The sequence below is a fragment of the Ciconia boyciana genome, chromosome 2 (assembly GCF_034638445.1).
Source record: "Ciconia boyciana chromosome 2, ASM3463844v1, whole genome shotgun sequence".
In the NCBI taxonomy this organism is placed as follows: domain Eukaryota; kingdom Metazoa; phylum Chordata; class Aves; order Ciconiiformes; family Ciconiidae; genus Ciconia; species Ciconia boyciana.
In genome coordinates, this window is record NC_132935.1 from 161,633,396 (window position 1) to 161,657,922 (window position 24,527).

The following is a 24,527-nucleotide window of genomic DNA, read 5'->3' on the forward strand; positions in this document are numbered from 1 at the left end:
AGGTTGGGTCCTCTGCTTAGACAAGTATGCCTCCTAAAGTCTAGGAGGATAGCGACTTAGTTTGGCTTCAGAGAAGCTTTTGAGTAAGTCTTGCTTTGTATTATGATGGCAAGAACATTACTTGAACCCTGGGTGAGAAAGGAGTTAATCTCTTCTTAGAACAAGCTTTTCGGTGGTAAAAAATGAAGAGCATTTTTTCTGGGGAAAATGCAACATTTGAATAGAGCTAATGTTCATTAAGGTAGGGAATAATTCCAAAATCTGAAGGACTGGAAGGAAATGTTTTCTAAATCTACTTTTATAATTGGGGAGCTACATTGCTTTACCATTAACACTAATCTTGACCCTGGAATGAGGGAGGCTAACTCTGCTAAGTTGTAAAATGTTTACAGTTTTATAGGTTAGCGTAAATGCTTAGGTGACCTGCTCTGTGTGAGCTCTCCTTGTAATTTGTATGGTGTTTGAGATGAAGCTAATCAGAAAATGGCGAGCTTTTTTTTCCCTGTGTCTCTTTCAGTTACGTGTTGAAATAACCAGGTTTTGATGACATTTCAAGCAGTGAGCTGTTCCCTACGGTTGATGATTCAACAATTTTGCGGAACTTTCAGGTTATGAGCATGTATAGTAATGGACAGGCATGTCCTCCACAGGGATTTGTGAAACGGGAGTCTGAATCTTGTACTGGCTTCATGCTAAGCCCTTGTTTCTTTCACTTACATTACGTTTTATTCTTATCCCAGTGCTGTTGTCAGATAGACTAGAGGTTGGGAGTGGTATTCTGATATAATAGTTCCCAGAATAGAAAATTCAGGAGTCTGCTTGTTTGAATACACTCCCTCTATCTTTCAACACCACCAGCAACCCTTTCATATGTGAAACTAGTATTCTTTGCTGATGGGAAGGATCACAGTGGAAGCCTCATGAATTCCCAGGCAGGCGTACTTTCTGAGATGCAGACAGAGTATTTGCCAGGAACTTCGGGACTTGTTTTTTGGTGAGGAAGGCCAATTACCTGTGGATATAGTGTACAGGTTGTGGCATGATGCTAGACAAAATCACGCAAGAATGTCTCCTTTGGGTTTTGCTCAGGCTTAAATTGGTCTAAGAAAGTTAAATTCCATTATGAAAGTGTGCTTGTCTCAGGTTCTGAGTAGAAATTGGATGGATTTCATCCCAAAATCTGATAGTTTCACAATGGGAGGAACTTGACTTTGATTACTGTTGTTTGATAAGTGACCAGAGTGGACCAGCTACTTGAGATTTGATTCTGGAAAAAACCTGTCTTATGCATGATGAAGCATAAACTTTTGAAAACTTACTGCCTTCACTAAAAAGAATCTTCATACTTGTATTTTGGTCATAATTTAATATATCCCAAATATAATGGGAAATAATGGATTTGCATGGAAATAAATCAAGCAAGACTAAGATTTTCTGAATCTCTTCAGAGTAACAGCCACTCTAAAAAGCAGCGTATAGTTGTCCAAAATGCTTTGTGCTCAGTTTGGTGGTTCTTTGTTTATAGAAGAAATATGTAAATTCAGACCACAAATGCCTGTATGAAAGAAGAGGTTTCTTAGATCATCTTGTAAAGTAGCTTCTTACTGGGATTCTCGGTATTGAACTGATGGGTTTAAGATAAGCAGGGAGGTGTTGTTTGCATCAGCTGCTTCAGTCGTAGGTCACTATCTCAGCCTGATTTGGTTTTTGCTGTTCATATAACTCGTGCTGCTGGTGTTACAGATATGCTTGTAGAAACTGGCATTCTGTTTCTGAATTTTACACGTGTGGACTGGTGATCTGAAAATGCTCTCCTGGTCAGTTTATAGCTCGGAGGGGTAAATCTAGTTAAGTTAGTGGTGACTTACCTATTTTCTTCCCCAGCTAAATAAATCAACTTTTTTGTGTAGATGGAGAGCAGTCCATACCGTGGGCAGAAGTAGTCATGGTCTGTGACTGCAGCATGCAGGTAGCAAAAAAACTATGATGAAACAAAATTACCCGCCAAGCTTACATTTATATGGAAAGGCTTCCAGGTGGTTGTATTAAGCTAAAAAACGCTTCTCCCCGCTCCACCTTGCCTGAAAGCAAGAAAGGCAGAAAAAGCAGTGCCTTTAATACGTACCTGTAAATAGTAAGAATAATTGTTAGGACAAAACGTAGTTAGTGGTTTTGAAAACATGAGTTATTTGAATATTAGGAGGTTTGTATTATAAAATGGAATTGAGGCTTTGCTTTTCGCTTCTGAAAGATGGCATCTGTTCGCACAGTAGTATACCACCCTGAGGAGATAGCCCTTTGATATTGGACGGAGGGAAGTGGTAATTTTAGCAGGCAATAAATTGCCCGTGTAAATGTCAAGAGAGAAGGAATGGAGAAATTACTGCTGTCGTGTGCTGTAATTTGCTTTATAGAATTGGTTGTGTCTGCAACATTGGAAAGCCTGAGATTTAACAGGAAAATTGAGTGGTTCAGGATCCAGCTGATACCTAAGGTTAAAATTTTGCCGCGTCCCTAGTAAGTGCCGAGATTATTTTCATAGCGTTTCCCTCGTTAGGACTGCATTTGCTCTGCCAGGGTGCAGCAGTGCTGCTAAAAGGAAAGGTTGCAGCTACCAGGGGACTAAAATGAGGCTGGAAATGCCAGCTTTAATTGCATTTCTGTGTGACTGACTGTGCTGTTCAGCAGTGAAAGTTGCTACAGCGCATTTGATAGCGGTAGCTGGAAGCACTAGAGGCAGCATGTTCAGCTGTAATATCAAGTCACGGTAGGGTTATTTGAGGACACTGCTCCAGGATTAACTCTTAAATTGCCTACTCTGATCTCTTTTAATCATAACACTTGCAGGTTTTGCGTGTATATTTAAGCGTTTTGGTATTTGATTACTCAACTTAGAGTTAACCGACAGGAGAAACCAAATGAAACGTAGATCCTGTAATTTATAAGCTATATAAAGTTGAAGCTCTTCATTTAGATATACTACACTGCCTTCAGTGTAGGTTCTGGGTAAAGCAGCCACCTCTGCGGTACACACTGCTGCGGAAACTTAGCATAACCACGCGTTTGGGATTACAAGAGCAGCCTAAGACGTGATGAACTACCGATGATGATTAACTTCCTGTAGCTCTCCTGAAGGTGACATTCAAGGGCGTATTTTAAAAACTGCTTGACTTAATTTTGTATTCAATCCAAAACTGAAACAGCTTCTCTCTGGGATATTCGTAATGCACTCAAGCTCTGCGAATCCTGCATGAGTCAAAATTGCTTCATGTCAACCCAAATTATTCTGAATTGGAAGCTTCAGACATGAAGCATGGTATGTAAAAACACGAAGCTGCCCTTGTCAGTCATGGATCTGTCTCCTTAAGGACTTCAGAGGCTTCCTTTTGTTTTCCAAGGCCTGTATTTGAAGTGAACGGCAAATTTGTTGTAAATTTGATACTGTGAGAAACTAAAATGTGCTTCCTGAGTTTAGAGGGTGGTTGTTGCTTAAAATTTCTCTCTTCCAGTCCTGGTCAGGAGATTTGCTTTCCTATACGGTTCTTGCACACTGATGGCAGCTATTCTGCAAATGAGGGGATGTGCGATGGGGGAAAAAGGGAATGATGTGAAGAAAATTCATGTTATATGTTGCCTAGCGACCTCTTAACAGGATTTAAGATATTTAAGTTTACCAAAAATGCATGAATGTGGGCCGTTAAAGATTATATTTCCTTCTTGAGAAATAGGAAGTGCAGTGGAATTGTTTTTAGGGGGAAAAGATGCTTGTAGTGAACTTGTAACAAGGAAGTAAACTGAGGCAGTTTTTGAAGAGAGTGCTGGAACAGGCTTTCAGGTGCAGCTTTTCTCAAGAGATGGCTCTGCCACTTTTGTTTTTTAATTGCCATCTAATGAAGGCAGATGCAAATGAGCTATATGGGGTGGGGCTTCCCTTGGCACAAGTCGAGTTAATCCTGCACTGTGGCTGGAAGTTGCGCCTTCCTGCCTGCTCCCGGGTGCTGGCACTGGCGTGCTGGAAGCCTGGTCACCAGCTTGGGGAATTGATTTCTTTCAAAAGTAAAGCAACCAGAAGGAAAAGTTTCATATCCTTCAGCTGGTCGGCTCTGCAGGTACAACCTTGACAGAGGGAGTGGGGTCAGCAGTGTGAGCTGTTCAAGGGAGGGTAGAATAGGCTCTTTGTGGCTGTGCAGACTTTATTTCAGTCAGACCTGTTGTGAAACCACATCTGTATTTTCCTCCACCACTCCAGATAAGTGTGAATGCTTTTTCGTAAACTTCCAATAGCGGGCCTTTTGAATCTGAGTAGTTCTCTTGATGGAAAAAGATAGCCTTGTTAAGGTGGCGAACTGTGCGTTAGGGAACCATGAAGAAATCAAGTTTTTCAAGATTGTTATTTAAATAACTTTCATAGTCAAATCTAATCCTTTCATGCAGAATTGAGGAAAAGAAGGATGTTTGACCTGGGGTAACTCTAAACCTTGTTCTGAAGTCTTCAAATTCAGATGATGCTTCAAGTGATATGATCTGCCAGAGTTTTCTAGAAACACTTGGTAGTAAAGATGCTGCAGTGGAGCAAAGCCAAAAGTCGAGACTATAATGTGCAAGGTGTTCAGAATCGCTGGTTGCCTCTCTACTTTGAAAAGCAGTGGGAACAAATCTAAAGGTTCTGTTGCTTTTCAGAGTAATCTTCAGTGTTTGCTAAGATATACTACAAAATATGTGTTGTCTGCAAATACTGATTGACTCCTCAGCCTGGTTGACTCCTCCTTCAGTTGTAAGTATTTATCGATACTGTTGCAGCACAGAAATCATTCACAACTACTTAATCTGTTTAGATGCACCGGTTCTTCCTCAGTTTACCTTATGCACTTTGATGCAAATTTTAAGTATAGTTGTATGAAAGGTACAGGATGAGACAGTGGTGAAAAAGGCAGTTCCTGAAGTGCAGATTTTGGATTATCAAGCGTGATGTGCCAATCAAAATGAAGACAGGACAAGCAAAGAATAGCTTGTGAACCTTGGGGGCTCCTGCAAAAGAGAGGACTACTTGGAATTTCTTATGGGACTTCTTAAGTGAATTAGAGAACTTATGACTAGAACATGAGAAGGAAATCTCTAGTAGTTTAATTTGGATGAAATCCGTAAGAGTTTGTGGATAAAGGCCAAAGATTAATCTTTTGAGGCATAAGACTAAATGAATTATTTCTGAAGGCCTTTTAAGGAACAAAAGACCCTAATGTGTGACACTCAGAAGACTTGTTCAGAAAAGTTGCGGTCTTTCTACATTAAATAGATATGAACTCCAGAAATCACGATTCCCTGTTAGATTATGCTTTAAACAGTGAAGTTTCCTTTCAGCTCTTTTTAAATATAACACTGAAGTCTTAAAGAATGAGGAGTTAATACTTCTGGAATGGTTATCAGTATTCTTAGGTATTTTAGATTACAGCAACCAGAACAGCATGCATGACAAATCTTAGCTAGTTATTTGTATTCTGTGGAGTATTGAGTTAAATGAATTTTAATTTGGAAAAAGAGGGAATACATAAGTGGTCTTCAGTGTGTGGGTGTGAACATGTGCAAGTGTAATATGAAATTATGATACGAAAGTGTCTCTTGACAACATTGTCTCCTGAGTTAGTGGGATACATCTGTCTAGCTTCAACAACTTGTCAGATTGTATTGCCAAAACTTCATTCAATATGTATAACCTCTTTGAAAGGTACTCTTGCTATATGCAAAAGAGCTGATGCATAATATGTAGGAAAACTCCATTAAATCTGTCCTACAAACTGTCAGAACAATCAAGCACTTGACATTAATGCATTAATAACAAATTTTTGGTGTTCTAAAATCTGTTTCAAAATTAGCATTTTTAATCAGAACTGGAAGTTTCTGCTTTGAAACGTGCGTATAAACAAGCACCGTGTTTCTTAGTTTGCTGCAGTACCTTCTTCTGCATTGCTTTCTTGGAAATGTCTGTTTCTAATACGTTCTGCTTCATCTGTATGGTTTGACACTGGTGAATAAATTCTAAAGAGAGGTGTTAGTTGTGCTGTTTTAACTTTTTTCATGTTTGGAGAAAAAGGTTGTCAAAATTCTTGATAAACCTTTTGTGGTTGCTAAACTTAAGTCTAAAAATTGTTTAAATGGAAGGTAATTCAAGTTTTTCTGAACAGTAAAGCTAGGAAGAATAAGAAGTTGTCTGAATGTTTCAAGATCGTGTTCTTTATACAGAGTGTATCAAGGACTCTTAATGACACCTAAACCATTTTTCTGCTTGTCCTTCCTCATCTGCAAAATACCTTTTGTCCCTAAGTGTGATGATAGGGCAGAAGAAAAGTTAAAGTGAAACTTCCAGAATGGTTTCAATGACTAGCTTGTTGAAATTTCTTCTAGGTGAGTGTCTTGGATGGTGTTCCTAAGCCGAGCATTGGGTTGTGTCACAACCAACTGCTTTTGTCACAACCAACTGCTATGAACAAGTGTAAGTTAATGGTAGTACAAAAGAATAAGATGATGTCTTTACTCTTTGCATTTCCAGGCAAAAATATTGTGATCTTAAAAAGCCATTATCTCGTATACGATTTATAGCTAATGATGAGACTGTAGGATACACGTTTCTCTTTTTCTGAAGATGGTCATATGAACATCCCATTACTTTGGCATCCAGCTGCTCATGTGGGCATGGGCTGTACATCCCAAAGGTTGAAAGGGTTTAAAGGTGGATGTTGGTAGGGAGAAAAAGGGACAGTATGAGAAGGGGTGTGTGGACCCAAGTTTTAAGGGCAGCTTATTGTGGGGAAAGTTGGGCCATGCCTCTCCAGTTCTTACAGCATGGAAGTGTGGAAACCTCAAATGAAGATACAGGTTATTTTCCCAAATAGCCAGGCTAAGGAAGGAAGCAACTTCTGAAAGGCTTTGCTGTACCTGTGGTAAATCTTGGCCCTTGACCTATTTGCCTTTCATAGTTCACATTTTATCCATTTCTGCCAAGTAGATGGTACGTACTTAATTTCTTAGGTACTGTTTAAAATAGACTTGAATTTACAATTAGCTGGTTTAACTTATGATTTAACTGGATAACAGCAGAGTAATAACCACTATCGCACTTTGAGAATTTTATTTGCAGAATTGATAAGCAAAGACTTGTACAGCAGACAAATACAGCGTGCTGCTCTGTCTCTTGAAGGTTGGCCTGAAGTTAGGTTGCCTTAAACTGTAGCTTGATACTCAGCTCCTTGTCCAAGTTGCGTGGTTGTGCTAGCGGAGTGCTGGGAAGTGAAGAATCCAGCTTCTCTTGGCATGTGCTTCCTCAGGTGCCAGAGCTGGACTGGCTGGAAGACACTTCACTTGTGAAAGACACTCTTAGTGGAAAAATAGTTTAATGTCAGGTTGCAAATGTCATCCTCAGCTATCTCCCTGGACTGCTTTCAAGGGGGAGGTGGGGTGCATTGCTATTTGTTCTGTGGGTTTTTTTTGTTGTTCTTCCTTGCAAAGATCAAAGTTCTGCATTGTGACCTTTTTGTACTAGATAGTATAAAAAACTGAGAGTAGAAAAGTATGATTCCTGCCTGAAAACTCTTAATTTGAAGTACCTTGTGAGCCAACAGATGGATACACACTGGCTAGGAAGGTAAGAAAGCCAGCTGGCTGTCATGACAGGCAAGAACTCTATAGTATGCTGTAGCAAACAAGGGTCACCTAGTCTATCTTCTCTGCCCTATGGCAAAATCAACTATGTCGTGTCATATCTGATGGATCTTTGGCTTAAATTCCCTTAAAATTTCCCAAGGTTGGGGAATCTCATGGTTCTTCTGCATGGTGTTATCCTTACCCTGGATTCTTTTTTCTCTGGTGTGTTATCCACATCTCTCATGCTGTGATTTTGGTATATTATTACTTTGAACTTCCTTTGCTGTTAACAGATTGTCCTCTGTATTCAGAGGCTAGTCTGTTATGTTGATCAGATAAGTGTGTAAATGAAGAAGGCTTGAAGAGGAGTTAGTGGGGAGGGGTTAATTACTAACTCCAGCTGTATAAAGTGCTATGGTGTGAAGATGGCATTTAAAAGATTGTGGCTTTCTTCAATCCTAATTAATAGAGGGGAGGAACTTCACACGTTAAGCAGAAGGAACATGGAAGATGCCTATAAAGTTAATTCAAAGAAGATCTAGGACTGAATTGGAGGAGAGACAACAGTAACTTACCAAAAGTTGATGTGAATCTGATGGGGGGAGACAGTTTTTGTAGAGGAAGGTACAGTTCGGGCATACTGGTTTTTATTTTGGCATGGTTATGTATAGATCCACAGCAGCCTTGTGCTAGCACAGGAGAATTGAAGTGGTCAAGGCTCAATTGTATGATCATTAATCAAGACGGTCTCAGTGTCTACCTATGCATCTGTTGACAGAGGTGTGATGGAGCTGACCATGTCCTGCTCCACTGGTGGAAGAGTCAAGACTAATCTTTGTCAGTATCCCTAAAGACCAGCTTCTCTGTTTTGCACTAAGAGATGTTAGTGTTGTCAGGGTTGGTACCGCAGTTCCTGATGCTTCATGCAGCTGTGGGAACTTCCACCAGTGTAGGTCATAGCAGGTAAATAGGGCTGTGTGCTGATGTTGGACATAGGTAGCAGCACACTTTCCATGGAAGTCAGGTTTTGGCTGTCGTGTGCATTGCTGGCATTTGTTGACATTGGGTTCATCAGACTTTGGACCATCAGTGGAGTCACGAAGAGCCTGTTACATTGACTCACTACTTCATAGTCATGCATACTGCTGCAGGCTGAAGCTGCCTTTTGTTGCTAAGATCTTCTAGTGATTATTATGCAGTTAGATTTGTAGATATGTTTAATAGGTTGTAAAAGTAGCCTGCCTTTGTTGGGACAAATCAGTAATACCTTCAGGTTTTGCTACAGGTTGGTGAAGAGCTCTGTGGACCTCCCCTCAGAGTAAGACTGAAATTTCTTAGCTATAGTTGCTGGATATATATCACATTATTTGTTTGGTTGATGTTACCAAGAGAGGGGATATTACCATTACTATCGTGTCAGGATTTCATCAGGTACTTGCCTTCTGTCATCCTACAAGAAGGAAGACAGAAACACATCTCTTACTATTGTTCTTGCAGTTCCAAGAAGATCCTTGAGGCCCTGTACGATGTGCATTTCAGTAGTACCACCAAGAGGGTCCATTCCTCACCATTTCAGCTGCATTTCCGACAGTTTACTTGGCACTACGATACACTTGAGGTCAAGCTCCTAGACACGCCTTTTTAAAGTGATGCCAGGAAAATTTCACTGGCATTTTCAGAGACTTAGCCCTCTGCTTGGTGATGGTTGTAAGCAGTGATGAGGTATGATGGCCACAGTGTTGGCAACAGTGAATGCTATGGCTCCAGTCTTCATAAAGATCTTTATGAAGGAAGATCCTTAGGGAAGATCTGCATTTCAGTGAAACAGTACAGATCCGTTGAAAGACTGAGGTCTTTCATCTCTATAAGGGTTCTGTGCTATTAAAGCTTTCTCTGTTATTGGCATAGATCAGGTGGTGTGAAAATATAAGTGCGATTTGTGGTGAAAGGAATAGGAGAGAAGAGTTTATCCTATTTTCTAATAGAAATGTTCAGTTTAAAATCCTAATTTGTACCTGTATGATCTGGCTTTTTCAACGGCACACTGCTTTACCAAGTGGTCAGCGGTAGCATGTAACTTAATGTGGCTGGTGTTAACTTCAGCCAGTTGTGTAGAAATGAAAAAAAAAAAGGAAAATAATGGCTGCAAAGCTCTGGTAAACCTTAACAGCTGCTTTATGCCATGTGGTGTGCATAGAGTGGAGTTCATCGGCTTCTGCCATTAAATTCAGCTGTGCTGCAAGTGCAGTTAAAGCAGTGTCTATGCAGCGGATGGAGAGCTGGTGCTGGTAACTGCAGTTGGAAAGATCCACTTCTTGAACAAGTGCTTAAAACCTGCTAGTCCTGATGTTTCTGGCTTGCAGAAAGGTAATTTAAGTTGTACACCCCAGTGATCTTTAGTGTCAAGAAAGAACTGACTGGAAGTTGGAAGTTCATTCCCTTGTGTTAAAACTAAAACCTTGAAGACTGAAAAGGGGAATGCGTGGAATGCATTAAAGCAAGAGATACGCATGTTTATTTCTAATGACATAACATTTTAAAACTGATTTAATGATGAAACAATCACAGTTACTAAAAGTATCTTTCAAAGACATTTCATGTTGTACATACCCGATGATCCAAGGAAAGGTCAAGTTTATTCAGATACCTAATTAGCTGCTTGAAGTGTGTGCATAGGGAGCGAGGACTTGGCTTCTACCCAGCAGTACAACTTGAATTTTGCCTTTTCAGGGGGAAATGAGTACAAAGTTCAGGCTCTTTCCCTCTAAGTGTGTCATAAACTGAAACATTAGGGTCTGATCTTTAAGCTTAATAAGCTTCCCTTCAGAAGTCAAGTAGTACTGCCTAACTTTTAGTTTAGGAATACATTTGCTAATTAGGCTAGCAGATATACGTGATAAGTCAAGTTGCCTCTGAATTTCTACAGCCACTTGCAATGTTTTAGGCATGGTGCTGTGGGGAGAGAGGTGGGAAGGTGCTGCAGGGATGCACAGTTTCTGCAGGAAGTCTGAAGGGAATACAGAGGGTGGTATTTATCTGAGCAAATACTGGTCTTGGATGTGAATGTCTGAATTTCCTTCGTAGTTAGGAGAGCCCAGGATGCAGTTTCCCTGACCTGTTTAAAGCATCTTGGATGCAGCCATGTGTGCGTGTATACCATGGCCGGGTGAGGTGCATGCTACAGAAGTTTTCTAGATATCTTTAAGTCTTGTAACAGCTTTTCCATCTTTGACAACTGATAGTAAACACATGGAATTAAAATTGGTTTACCTCATTAAAAGGGAAGTATCAGGCAAACTGTGGCACACGCTTTTCTGCCAGCAAGGGTAACAACAGAGGTATCTGGACTGTGAACTAAAATAACTAAAACATTTCTTCTGACAATCCTTTGCTGAGGTTACTGACTTAAATGGAGACAAAATGGACACCTGGAAGTGGCAACTAAGCTGTTGCAGCAAAACAGTGGAATTTTTCTCTATATACTTGCCTGGACATCTGATACATTGGAACAAAGTGCAAGTGAACATTGAGGGGTGAGCACTGCAGCAGGATGGAGCAAGCTTGCTGTTACGTATCAGGGAATAAAGCACATGCTGTCTTCTGGCTTTCCTTACAGAAAATATGATCTAGAGAGCATCATTAGGACTACTTGGTTTGTGTTCTGAAGGCTTATTGTTGCCAGCCTTGCAAGGGTCTGCAAATATGCTTGTGAGTTTGACCGACTGCTTTGAAATCTGAATAAAATAAAGGAAGCCATCTGACTTCCTTTCTAAATGACTGACTCTCAGATTTCTTCTGGCTTGCAGAGGAATACCTTTGATAAACCTCAAGAAGATTGTGCAATGCAGAAGGAAGGGAAACGAGCCTGTGTCCTTTTTTCCCTGCGGGCTTGTGTTCTTGGTATTACAGACCGTCATGTGAACCTCCTCTTCTACAGCAGGAGCGGTTCTTGCTACAATACCTTGCCTTAGACTGTCAAATACATTTCCTTATATCCTAATATAAAAATAGATCAGGAGAAGGCAGGGAACAGTTTTAGCAATGGGATAGAGTGCCATAGAAGTTGAAAACAAACTTGTCTTGTCCTGAAATGCCGATCTGCTGTTTGGTTTGTCATGAATCTCTCTTCTGTTCTTGAGGTCCCTCACTACCAAAAGATGTCTCATTGAGGTGCTCAGACTTTCGCTCTTACAGGATTATAAGGGCAGATCCTTTAGTCTGTCCTTCAGAAAGCTCAGACAGCACTTTGAGAGAGAAGTGCCACCACTCTTCGTGTTGCAAATCAAGCATGAGTATCATATGAGCAAATATACCACTTGAGCTCTATGTGTCAGCAAGAGTTTTCTCTGTAAGCGTCAGGAAATAATTTTTTAATCCTAGTATCATAAAGTTGACATCACAAGGAAATCACTACAAAATTGAAAAAACTACGGCTGAAAGTAGGTGTTTATAAATGATAATTCCTCATGATTAAAAGTCTAATAGTAGAATTAAGTTGCATCTGAGTAAAACACAAACTGCTCATTTTATTGCTGTCTCCAGAGGTTTGGAAACAGAATTCTTTATTGACTCAGATGTATCGTTTTTATGGTCATTAGAATGATTCACTGGACTACATAGCAGTGGACAGCAAAATAGCAACTACATAGCCATAATTAGTACCTGGGGGAAAAAAATCTTAATTAACCGTAGAAAGCTGCTAATGATGAAGCCTGAAATGAATGATGAGCTAGTGGTGGGTTCTGAGATCATCTGCTGTCTTGTGAAAAGATTTTTGTTGAAGAGTGATGCTGTAATTCCCTTTGCTACCCAGTTAAACCTCCATCTGCTCCAAGAAGTTGTTCTGTCCCTTTCTGTGCTCTGAGGACAGGTAGATAATCTGCACTGTGGAATGCTGGTGTCTCCATTTTGTGCGTCTTGGTATTCTGAATTAAAGAAGATAAAGATCCCGATGTTCAAGTTAAATTGAGTGTAACTTTCGGTATGAAAACATCTCTGTGAAGCGTAGTAAGTTGGGCATAGCTGTACGTGAGATATTGCAAGTTGGGTACACAGTAAGTCTTAAGTCTCAAGTTGGGTACACAGTAAGTCTACCATAATTTGGTATGACTGACAATGTTTCATTACGAAATTTCTTGAACCCTTTTGTGACAAAACCTGAAGTATTTTGTGACAAAACCTAAACTAATTTGTTCTCTAGGTAAGACTGAGTAGATCTATGTAGAGACTACCTTAGGTAAATGCTAGGCTTGTGGTAGGAGTGAATTAGATGCTGCCAGCTGTTCAGCGTTTAATAATTAAGCAAAGTACATAAGCAGACATTTTAATGGAAAAAGATGAGTTAAAGAAACTATGCATCTAAAATTCTAACGGAGAATTGCAGCTCTTCATGAGTTGTTCTTGACCCCGCCACACTGTTTACTGATAGCTTGTGCAGACAATTTTGAGTATTGAGAAATTCTTCCTGTTGAGATAAACTGCACTGTGCTGCCAGTGGCTGTCATCGTGGAGATGCCACATTAGAGGGCAGCTGCAGAATCAAGCTTGCACAATGCCTTGCTTGTGGAGCAGTTGTTTGACTTGCTTGCTGGCCGGTTGCATCATTTCTGTCTCCTGGGTTTGAGGGGAAGTTGGCTGCAGATGAGAATTTCATCTGGGCTTTCCCTCTGCTCATTGCAAGAATAAGGATGGGGGACGGGGACGGCAGGCAGGTGGTGGTGCACCGAAGAGAGGGCATGGCCTCTTCGGAGAGGCCAGCTGTTCATGAGCCCACCCATGCTCAGTTACTCATCTTCTTGGTAAACTGCCTAGTGTTGTAAAGCTGGAATTTTAAGGCTAGATTAAATACCACAGCTCTTGTCTAAGAAGTAAAAGGATGAGTAAAAACTCAATTTGGCAATGGTTTTGCCTTGACAATTGCAATGGCATTTGAAACAACTGATGTGCTGTGACTGCACTAGTCAGTGTTTATGGGACGTTCCACTTCATGTAGCGAATGGTCTATTGTATGAACAGAAGTATGACAGCTTTATTTTTTGAAATGGCTTTCTGTCTGAAAACCTGTTCCTCTTCTGTTTTGACAGTGGAAAACTCTTTTCTTTACCACTCCCACATAATATAATAAATAACGAATTGTCTATGCAAATACCCTTTGGCTGCTTCTGGACAACTTGAGTTGAGCTTTCAGCCACCTGGGACTTGTATTCTAAACATTTGTAAAACCCATTCCTCCCAACCCTTAACCTTCTGTCCTGTTCCTCCAGGGAGAGGGAGAGTCAGGAAACTTGAAGGATTTTGCTTACAACTCCTCTGCCATAGCGTATCGGTGCTTTGAGTTACCATAGCAAGTACAGCTGGAGGAGTCCTCCATCCTGTTGCCCTTGCCCAGTGTTGCCCTTATTAGATTCATTTATTTCTTTGTAGTCATTTTGAGCTCTCTGATTCTGAACAGAGTCAAAAGGTTAAACCATAATCTTCTCCAGTAAGATTTTGCAAGTGCTTTTTCATCTTAAAATCACTGTCCATCAATTTAGTGAACTGCTTCCAGCAGACTTTGCCTTGCTTCTGCTCATGACACTTCTCCTTTTGGTCTCAACAGATGTTTATTTTCCTAACACTTAAGGACAGTGGATACACTAGAAGCACCAGCATGGAGGATGCTACAAGGAAAAGCTTAGCAAACTAAAAAACATTTTGGCGTTTGTTCCAAATGAAGGCATACTAGAGCTGAGCCTTTTTTGAGGTATGCACCCTTGAGTAATCAGTTAATCAAATCTTTGCTACTGGTGTCAGGCTCTCTCGTCCTTTTAGGCTGAAGCGTGCTAGCAGCATATGCACATCTAGACTGCAGTGTGTCTCCCCGCGTCCTCCTCCCTGCAGTGCTCCGAGATGGAGTTAGCACATCAGTAAACGCAGTTGCACGCAGTTCCTTGGCCCCTGCCTCACAGACATCATGTTTATGTTGTAATTCTCTCTGAAAATGTTGCCTGATCTTTCGGGGGAAAGAGGTGATAGGAGCTAAATTGTCAACTTAATTTTCCTCATGAGCATAGGTCAAAGGCCTGGAATAAAACCTGTGGGACAAAGTTCAAGCCAAGCTGTTGTTTACACAGTCCTGCGTGCTTCTTGGGCATGGGCTGAGACAAGGCAGTGGGGTGTTAATGACTTAGGTTTTAAATTTCTTGTGTCCCTTTTGGAAGCCTTGCTTTAGTGGGATACTGTTGCATGTACTTATCCTGAGGGGGTAGATGGCTGAATCCAAGACTGGAGAGCTTCCCTGTGGCTCATCTAGGAAAGCAGGCATCCTCTTGTGATCACAAACACATCATTACTGGAAGGCTTGTTACAAAGCTTGGAGGAGTTTGGGAGGAGAGTCTTGGAACGCTGGTTTTGTCTGGGTTTTGTTTCCTCTTCTTTCACTGTTAGGAGGAAAGCAGTAATTAATACAGCTGGATGTTAAATGCAGCATTTTCTGTTGGCTCCGACTTCTTTCTGGTATTCAGTTTCCAGACTTAGCACAGACAGACGGTAGCAGTCAAGTCTTTCAGTTAGTTTAGGATCCTTCTTAGGAGGAAAAATGTTCAGTGATGATCTGTGCTTAACTTGCATCTTCAAGATAAGAAGAGCTATAACAGCCTAATATAGGAATAGTTAACTTTGTTTTAAAACGGAGTGCTTAATGTGCTGGTATTGGCAAAGAATCTGCAAGCATGAACTCTGGGTAGCAACTTCATAAGCTTATAGCTGAAGAAGAGCTTGAAAGTTCATTCACTTGCTAAGTGGTGTCCAAAATACACAGTTTCAGAAAGTTGCTGGGATGCATAGTCTCAGTTCTAAGTCTGTCCTTATTAGGATGATTTCAGATGTGCATGGTTGCTTCCCCCCCTCCCCCCCTTGCTGGAGCAACAGCTTAAAGTGCAATGTTCTCTGTAAACTCACGCACAGTGAGTATGACACCTTTAGCTGCACTGTTAGATGTATCAGAAAATGGTATCTAAGAACTTGATTTGAGAAAAAGCAACTCTTAAAAGGTTGTGTGCTGGTTGGTGTTTTTGGGGTTTGTCTGGGTTTTTTAGCATTGTATCTTGAATAAAGTGGTATGATTGATAGGAGTCGGCAAAGAGAAAAGCATGGCAGAGCTGGGCAGTGATGTTAAAATAAACCAAGCAGTGAGTTGATGAAGGTTATGGCTGTTGGAAAAATCCCCAATGATGCCTGTGTAACGTTTTCTTCCTTCCTACTGGAGAAGTAAATCCTGGAAGTGTTCAGTTAATGAAGGAATTGACTGCACATGTAATTATAAATATTAAGCCAAACTTCCCTTGCATCACTTTCATCCTTGTAATTTGTCTGACTTGCAATTTTTTAGACTGTCTTCAACAAAATGGCTTGCTAAGTATGGTGATAATAATAGAAAGTCAAATGTGAACAAGTCAAGAGCCTTGTATGATGAAGCAAAAATGGGGGGGTTGGAAGTGGAAAACTGTTTTTAATATCTCCTGAAGGAACACTTAGGAAAGAACTCTTTCTACAGGAAAGTATAAACATAGCATGGTCTAAGCACTGCAAGTGGGCAATCTTTATCCAAAGCAATTAATTATTGAAAATAGTTTTACTATACACTAGTTCACCCACAACATTGGTTACTTATGATGTCATTGAGAGGATTCCACTGAGTAGGATAGTCTTGAGTCTAAATTTTAACTTGAGGTCATATTTTGTTTGTGCTTCTTGCTGATGAGAAGAGTATAATAAGGAGCGTGAAGAATATGCTAATGTCCAAAAGCAGCTAATGCACTTGGCAATCTTTGTAAGAGTGTATTTGTCCAGTAAACATGATGTAATAGAATCTAGTAGATTCCCAAATGTAGAAGATATGCTGTAATGGAAATTGTTTTAAGACTGCAGTAACGCTTTGAAAAATCTTCAGGTGCAGAGCCTTAAAGGTGCTTTGTATGGTCAATGTGTGCGATTCGCTTTTACCATCTTCTAAAATCTTTCAAGACTAAATTAGTTTTTTTTCAGTCTGCTACTAAGTGCAACATTTGCATTACTCTTTATTGGGGGATGTATGATCAGATCAGCATAACGGAAACTGGGAACGTTGTCTGCAAAAGCAGCAGTTAAATTGCTTTCAAAAGAAAAAAATCCAGTGATGCCCCATCAATCACTATGCCTCACTAAAATACAGCATCCGCCAGTCTGTTGTAATGTGGCATTAGGAGGATTGGTAGAAGAGGAGAGTATATTGATCTCAAGAGTTTTGAGATCATGCTTTTGTCATGGGAAAGATGTCCAATCTCCTAGTGAAACCAGATTTGGCTAATTCCGTCCAAGTTCCTAGTTTTCTGTGCAGTGACTGAAAATTATTTCTAGTTTTCCTTGCTTCTTGACAGAAGAACCTTCCAGGTATAACAGTTTGTTAAATTTAGTTGTATGAGGATTGCACGCTGCTACTTTTAGATTTGTTTTAAACCAGAGGAGACACTTAAATGACGCAGTGTTAAAACAAAAGCAGAACACGTGCCGAGTAGATCTTGCACTACTTCTTATATGTTCAGGAGACCCAGTTACTAGGAATAGGCACTTAATTTTAAAATAGGTCAGTTGTCATGTATAGATGTTTAAATGAACCATACAAAGCTCATATTGGCTCTTATAAAAACATTAGTGTGTCTACTAGTAAGTGTAAAGTGATAACAGCCTGAAGACTTGTTTTGATACCAATTACCTTTTCCTTGCTTTACAGGAAAATCTTCACTGACGATTCAGTTTGTGGAAGGACAGTTTGTTGATTCATATGATCCAACCATAGAGAACAGTAAGTAAATAACTGACAAGCTGTTCTTCTATACCTCACTAACTTTTATCAGAAGCCATTGTGGTTATACATATTACTTATGTGGACATTTACATAGTAACATTAAAGCTCATTAATTAACTGTTAAGTTTTCTTAATCTTTTAAACCAATGCTTACCAAGCTTACAGTATTGCAGCATGGAAATCACTGTGTGGATATTTCTCCAAACATCTAAACTGTCTTTTAACACTAAATGAAGGAAAACCGAATCAATCTGGCTAAAATGCATCTCCTTCTTGTATTATATGTATGTTATTGGACATCTGCTTCCCCCAATACACTCGAGGCACTTCAAATTAAGTATGTCATACCTATATGAAAATGTGCCACTATATACAAGTATTCCAAAGTCTCAAATGTCTCATTTGATCAGTATATCCAGATGAACACAAAGCCAGCAATACCAGTCCAGGAGCAAATGACTACCTTAGAAGGCAAACATGCTGTGGCCATGATAATGTGATAGTCTTTTAATTACTCATTTTCAGCTGCTTGATAACAAGCCTGGTACACAGTGAGCTTGCTGCAAATACTGGGTATTTTCTCTTAGCGGTTTTTTTAATATTAGCGCTTTTGTGAATAGCTAGCATAGCAGGTAAGTAAAGATACTAATACTAAAAATGCTGCCAAGAGCAATAAGTCATTTCAGAGGTGAGTTACCCAGTATTCGTTACAATCCAACCACCTCTTTCTGAGCTAGCAGTGGTCATGAAGTACTTGAGCAACTGTGGTGCTGGGCTGAGTAACTTGATCATATTGGCTTACTTTAATCATGGCAAATAAAAATTTGGTATCATGATTGTAACCCTGGAGTTCTTGTATTTTAGTGACTTCTGAAATGCGGTGGTAGCACATGTTTTTACTGTTTCAAACTTGTGCAGTAGGATGTTAAGCCTATGTGATACTCGTTTGAATGAAGTAATCAGCAGAAGTAAGTTTGAATGAAGTAATCAGCAGAAGAAAGTTTCTTTTGGACATATATGGTAATAACTACAAATCAGTAGCTATCAGTATATTTTACTCAGGATTATTTTATTGCTTAGAACTAAAATTCAAATGCTACTTTTTGAGAAGCTCTAAACTCGCTTTAGCGAGTCAGGGTGGATAATTTACCCCTTGACCTGAATGATCTGTTAGTCCTTATACAGATGTCATCAATATTAACGCTTTCCAACATCCCTTTTTACTTTGTTAGAATTAATAAAGGTTTATGTAATAAATAAGGTTTGTTTTGAATTAAAGCTGCTAACAAAACATTGGGGATTAAGTTTCTGTATTTTAAATCTTAATATCGCTTGGGACAGGTTATTTTTCACTGTGCTATATAAATGCAAATTATTTAAAGTAATCTTTTAGTTTTATGCAGGTATATGGGAATGAATAAAGCTTGAGAGACATGGGGTCAAAATCTCTCCAAAATGCTGAGTCTGTATCTTGTTTTAGGATTTTGACACCTTGGTACAAGGTTGGCTTGTTTAATCCTTTACAAGCTCTTGTCGTCCACAGAAACCTATTGTCTGTAACTGCTGTTAGTAACTCTGTAGTTGTATGTCTCACACTGGTAGCATTTCTTAACTATAGGAAAATACACTCTGGATGAATTCTGCTCTTATTTGACTCTTGTAGCCTGCACTGCTTGCCTGATCTGAATTCTAAACATTGAGCGTGTCATGGCCATGAAAACTTTGTTGGGTGGGGTCATCTTGAAAAGGCTTAACTTTTCACTTGATTTCTTATTTGTTTGGAAAACAAACAGCATTATTAATTTGGTGAAGGTCTTCTGATCTGCGGCATGGCTGGAGGAATTTGCTTTCTGAAAGGTATAGAATTGAAGGGCCCTTCTTGCATCAGAACGCTTTGCTGGGAAGTAGGGATTGAAAATGTAAAAGATGTGCCCTGAGGTTCAAAACAGTAGGAAGTCTGTCCCATCCTTAAGCCCTGTAAGGCCTGATAGGATGTTTTAAAAATGCTTCTGTGAAGAATGGAAGAGGTAACACTTTCAAACTTACCACTAAAACTTAAAATATATTGAAGGGATCTTTTTTTCAAGAAAGGCATGTGAAACTAGTTTTGATGGGATTAGTATAAAATCGGTCTTTTGACTTAAGTTCTTAATCTTTTTAAAATGCTTTTTCTAAATATAAATCTTTGATCAATCCAGTCTTTTGGCACTCCCAGCTGTATGTTCCTGATTGTGCGCAGGGTCATAAGACACAAAGTATCTAATCAACTCTTTTATGGTTTTCCTACCATGTAATTTCGAATCTGGTTGACCAGGCTGGCAAAAGGAGTTGAGAAGTCCAGATTCCTGTACTAGGGGCAATGTTGGAGAATGTTGCATTTTTCCAATGCTTTATAGCAGGTCATAAAACCTTTTCAGTTTCATCTAGTGACTGGGTCTACTTTAGTGTCACAAAACTTGGAAATGAAAAAAATACAGGCTAAAGAATAGTCTGGCCTATGTGATTTCTGGTTTGTCTCCAGCAAATTGTTACTGATAATTTATTACAGTGTTCTACCAGTACTGATGAAAGGGTAGAAAGCTGCAGTACTTACTGCTGGTAGCTTAATCTTCATGATTTTTGTCTTCAAATAATAAAACTTGCACAAAAATTGAGTCTAAAGCTAAATTGTATAGAAGGCAAGCCATAGTTAAGCTCTTACAGGAACAAGTTGCATAGCATATAAGCCTTGAACAATAGGAATAAGACCTAATATTCTAGTAGTTCCATATTCCCAGTATAAAAATCTCTACCTTCTTTGGAAGTGGTAAAGGGAAAAAAAGCTGCATCAGGTTTCACTTAGTGTTTCTCAACAAAGTCAACACCCCTTCACTGCTGCTTTTCACCCTTTCCTTTGCTTATATTACATTAGAACCAGAAAAGTTAATTTAAGTTAACGACCATGTTGAATTTAGTTGCTTCTACTAAACTTGTGTATCAGGAAGAGTAATTTGTAGCATTTTGTGGCAGCAGCAGAGGTGAGAGTTAATTGCTTAGCAAAATAGAATTTCCCTTTCTGAATGTCCCAGCAGGATTGACACCACGATGGGTGGCTATTCTTGAGGCAGACAGATTGAGAAACTAGTGGAACGATTACTTGCAGGAGTGTTGGAAAGAGAAGGAAGATCCTTGCAGAGCAGGAGTGTGTGGAGGGAGTCTGTGTGGACACTGAGCTGGATGGGGCTCTGAAGGCAGATCAGCTCAGATGCGCTAGGACCAGAACAATTTAAAGCTCCAAAATTTTACTGGAATAAAAACTAGAATCTTAATTTGGAACTCAAAGCAAATAGGTCAGAAGGAATAGATAATGAAGATGTGCACATAATTCCCTCCACCCCCATCTTTGCAGGGATGTCTTTGGTTATCATTAATTCAGTGATTTTGTGTTGCAGAAAAGCTGACTTGACTGCCCAAGTCTCAAAGACGTTTCCTCCAGCTCCTCTTGAGGCCTGCCTGGCTGCTTTTTGCTTTTCCTTGCAGTTTCAGAGAGGCTTCTAGCACTGTGCTGTGCTCTGTCTTCCTTTCTCCCCTAAACAGGCTCAGTAGCTCCCTAAGGGAAGGAACAGTCTTCCCCCAAGGGCTTCCTATCTCTGTCCCATGTTTTTTAATACAATTGTGAATAGAAGCATATTAGAAAGGGGGAGGGGGCTGGAGGCACCCTGGTAGTTGTGGAGGGGATACCTACAGGTTTAGATGGGTCTGCTAGAAGCATCTTTAAGGCTAAACTTTTTCCATGCATGCCATGACAGCTGCACTGGAAGGGTGAAGTACGCTTCTTCCCAGGAGTTGCTGATGAGCAGCCTTCTCAAGGGGTGGAAATGAGGCTCTGAGAAAAATTAAAAATAGATCTGTTGCATTACACATCTCAGTGTTGTAAAAGATGCCCTAGCAGATTAGTGATAGGCATTGACTTTGGAATGAAAACAAGTAGAAAGGGATGCAGAAGGTAGTAACTGATGAACCCTTGCGAGGTGGTTGTATTTAGCTACCAGACAGTAGCTCCAGGAATGGGCACTCTCATGCCTTTACTCAGTGGCACTATTGATCTGAAAGTCTGCGTTCATATGCCTGGTACTGATTCCTTATCATAATGTCTTGTTTTCACTGCAGCTGTCTTTTGAGTTGTGTATGGAAATCATCTCATTCATGTTAGTCTAATTGAAATATACTTGATCTTGGGGTAACGATGATCAGCAGCTAACGGAGTTGCTACATAAGTTGTGCTTCTGCTGAACTGTAGCAGCAGTCAGGGCCACGCTTTGCATGTAATTTTACCAGGACATTGTCTGACAGCAAAATGGCTTTAGGTCTTTGCAACGCAGCTGTTGACTGCTGCACCCTGAACTGTACACATAGATCTGTTCAGTGCTGTGCTGTTCACTGCAGCACCGAATTCTCCAAGTTTCAGCAATGCATCAGAACTAGAAACAATTGTAGATGAAGGTGGGGATTGCAGCTTTTGTCATACAGCTACACTCGAGTTACGCGTTGCAAGCTGTAAGCATGTCCTGTTCTGAGAGCTGTGTGCTTCGTGGACCTACAACAGGCTTTATCCATGCTTCAGCTGATGAGCAGCGTTTCGCAGATGCTCGTGTTATGACTAGGACTGCAGCGATTGTTCATGGCTGCTGAAACTTGTCCTTGGCATACCAGGAAGAGCCATACTGTGCCGTGATCCTATTATCGGTTGTTTGTCTTGCTTATGGGCACACCGGAAGGCAATATGTCCCAGGATGGTAGGTGATGGAACTGGAAGTGAAGACTTCCTCTGGATCAAGGGGACCTGTGGATCACTAATCACCTTTAATACAGCTGCAGCTTTTTCCCAAGATGAAGTTCGTACCAGGAATATTTTTAAAAAGCTTCAACAAACAAATAGGAGTCATTAATTATGACTGCATCAAAGCAGATTTGTGTTCATGCAGTGGGCTGTTCCTAGTGCTACAAGCCTCTGCACTGAACGAACAGTTCTCCTCACCCAGCCTGTGGTGACTCCTCCACTGTTTCCCTTCCCCTGGCTCTGTCACACTCTGCTTCCAGTACTGATGATGGTGATGTCTTTGCTGGGTCTATTCTAGGCTTCTAGAATAGTCTGAAAAAGCTGCCATCTGTCTCTGTCCCTTTTTAAATATTAACCTCATGAGGCTCTTGAAGCTACTTTGATTGCAGAGTGGTTTGATGTGTTTGTGAAGTGTCAAGAGACTAGAGACTGTTACTTTTAATAATACCTGTTAATGCAGTACCTCTCCAGTTGAGTCTGTTTTCCCTCTGATTTGAAGCAGTGATACCGTATATAGCAACGCTGCGTGTTAACATCTGTTCAAACAAACGGTTGCTTCTGTCCCCACCACAGTATTCATCCAAGGCAAAAAGCTGTTGTGGATTCTTGCTCCATAACCCTAAAATTTTGTGCAGCAATAATAACAGCGTCCAGACAGTGACTTGATAGCAGCTCGCATGCACGTGTGCTAAAGCAGCTTTCTTAGGGGATAGACAGGGTAAGGTAGGAGCTCTCTCTTTGAGGCTCCATTTCAAATTGCACTTGTCAGTATTGTAATGGAAACTGTAGGTATGCTTTACACTGTTTATTTAGACACTCTGCATTAGTTTGGCTTTGCTGTTTGAATTATTCCTTTTTTAAAAAAGAGTGCTTTGATTTACGAGGTGGGCTGAAACCTCCAGTTTCAAATATTTCAGCCCACTTACTCAAGATAATACTCACATTGTGGAGACTTGACAGGGCAACGAGCATTGGCAGGGAGGAGGAAAGCTGGCGAACTTCAGCTTCTAGGAGACCCTGTACAAAACCCAGGAGGCGTAGGCAGGAGACTGCACAGCGGGATCAAGAACATTCAACTTTGCAACTTTGGGAAGCTGTTGGACAATTGAGAGTATGATGACCAGGTCGCTGCAGTGATGAGCAGGGAGATAGCTAACACTGCAATGAAAGGTGAAGCTTCTTAGAACTGTTAGTATTTGGGAAAACCACCTCAAGCAGAGGACAACACAAACTTTACTCAGTATATCAGTACTGTCCAGTGATTGTGTCTTGAGTGCAACACTAAGGCCAAAGTGAAGCTCTGAAGCCAGATTTGTGTGCTCTGCTTGGTACATGTAGTGCTTGCTAGTACATCATTTCTACAAGAGCTGTGACACTGTTTGCTTTTGCAGTTGCATAATATGAACACTGAGTAAGATTCCTCAGCTCACAGTGCGTTGGCATTTCATGAATCTGAGGAAGAGAAGCAATGCTCATCGCTTTCAGGGACTGAATGTCCTTCCTGACTGAGTACTGGATAGGCTGGTAGCAACATGGTGAGCTTCTAGCTAAATTCTCATTGTGTACGTTTAGTATATTTGTAAGTTAGGCTGTGTGTGGTTTAGCCCTGAAAGAATTTTTTTTAATCCAGATCACTTACCTCGTAGTATTTCTATTTAGGAAATTGATTTTGCTAAACTGCTTGGAAACTGAGGAAAATACCCTATAATAAGTTCAAAGTTAGCTTTGATGCTAATTGTATTTAAGTGTCTTGTGTTACCACAAATTACAGTTGCCTGGAAGTCTCTTAGAAGGAAAGAGTAAAAAGGTTTTTTGCATGCATTTCCAAGTAAGTGGAGGAGAAACTGCTGCATCCAATGTGAGAATCTTCTGAAATTTGAAATTTTGAAGTAAATTTCTTAGTTTTGTTGTCTGTAATATGCTAGTTAAGAGTACACCCACATGATCTAGCCTTTTACTGCTACTTTAAAACCTGTAACTGAAGTTCTTTTTCTTAGTGCCTTGGCTGACAATGGCATAGATGAGTGACTTCTGATCCCTTCCTTGTTTATAATTCTGAAATGTGTATGTATTTCTTATTTGTTCTAGCTTTTACAAAACTGATCACAGTAAATGGCCAAGAATATCATCTTCAGCTGGTTGACACTGCTGGCCAAGTAAGTTATCTTTCTTTCTTTGAAGCTTTCCTCAGAGTTAAGACAAGTATTCATACTCCTGTAGAGCTAAATTGGTAGTAACCATGCGCTTAAA

General features: G+C 40.2%; 1 protein-coding gene across 2 annotated transcripts in view; it reads left to right on the forward strand.

Annotated features, from left to right (window-relative positions):
* Positions 1-24,527, forward strand: part of RHEB (Ras homolog, mTORC1 binding) — a 42,975-nt gene that overhangs the window by 2,538 nt on the left and 15,910 nt on the right. For both annotated transcript variants that reach the window (XM_072854752.1, XM_072854751.1), the window contains exons 2-3: positions 17,384-17,455; positions 24,366-24,433. In XM_072854752.1, coding sequence (XP_072710853.1) covers positions 17,384-17,455; positions 24,366-24,433 — 140 coding nt within the window. The remainder of the gene's footprint in view (positions 1-17,383; positions 17,456-24,365; positions 24,434-24,527) is intronic.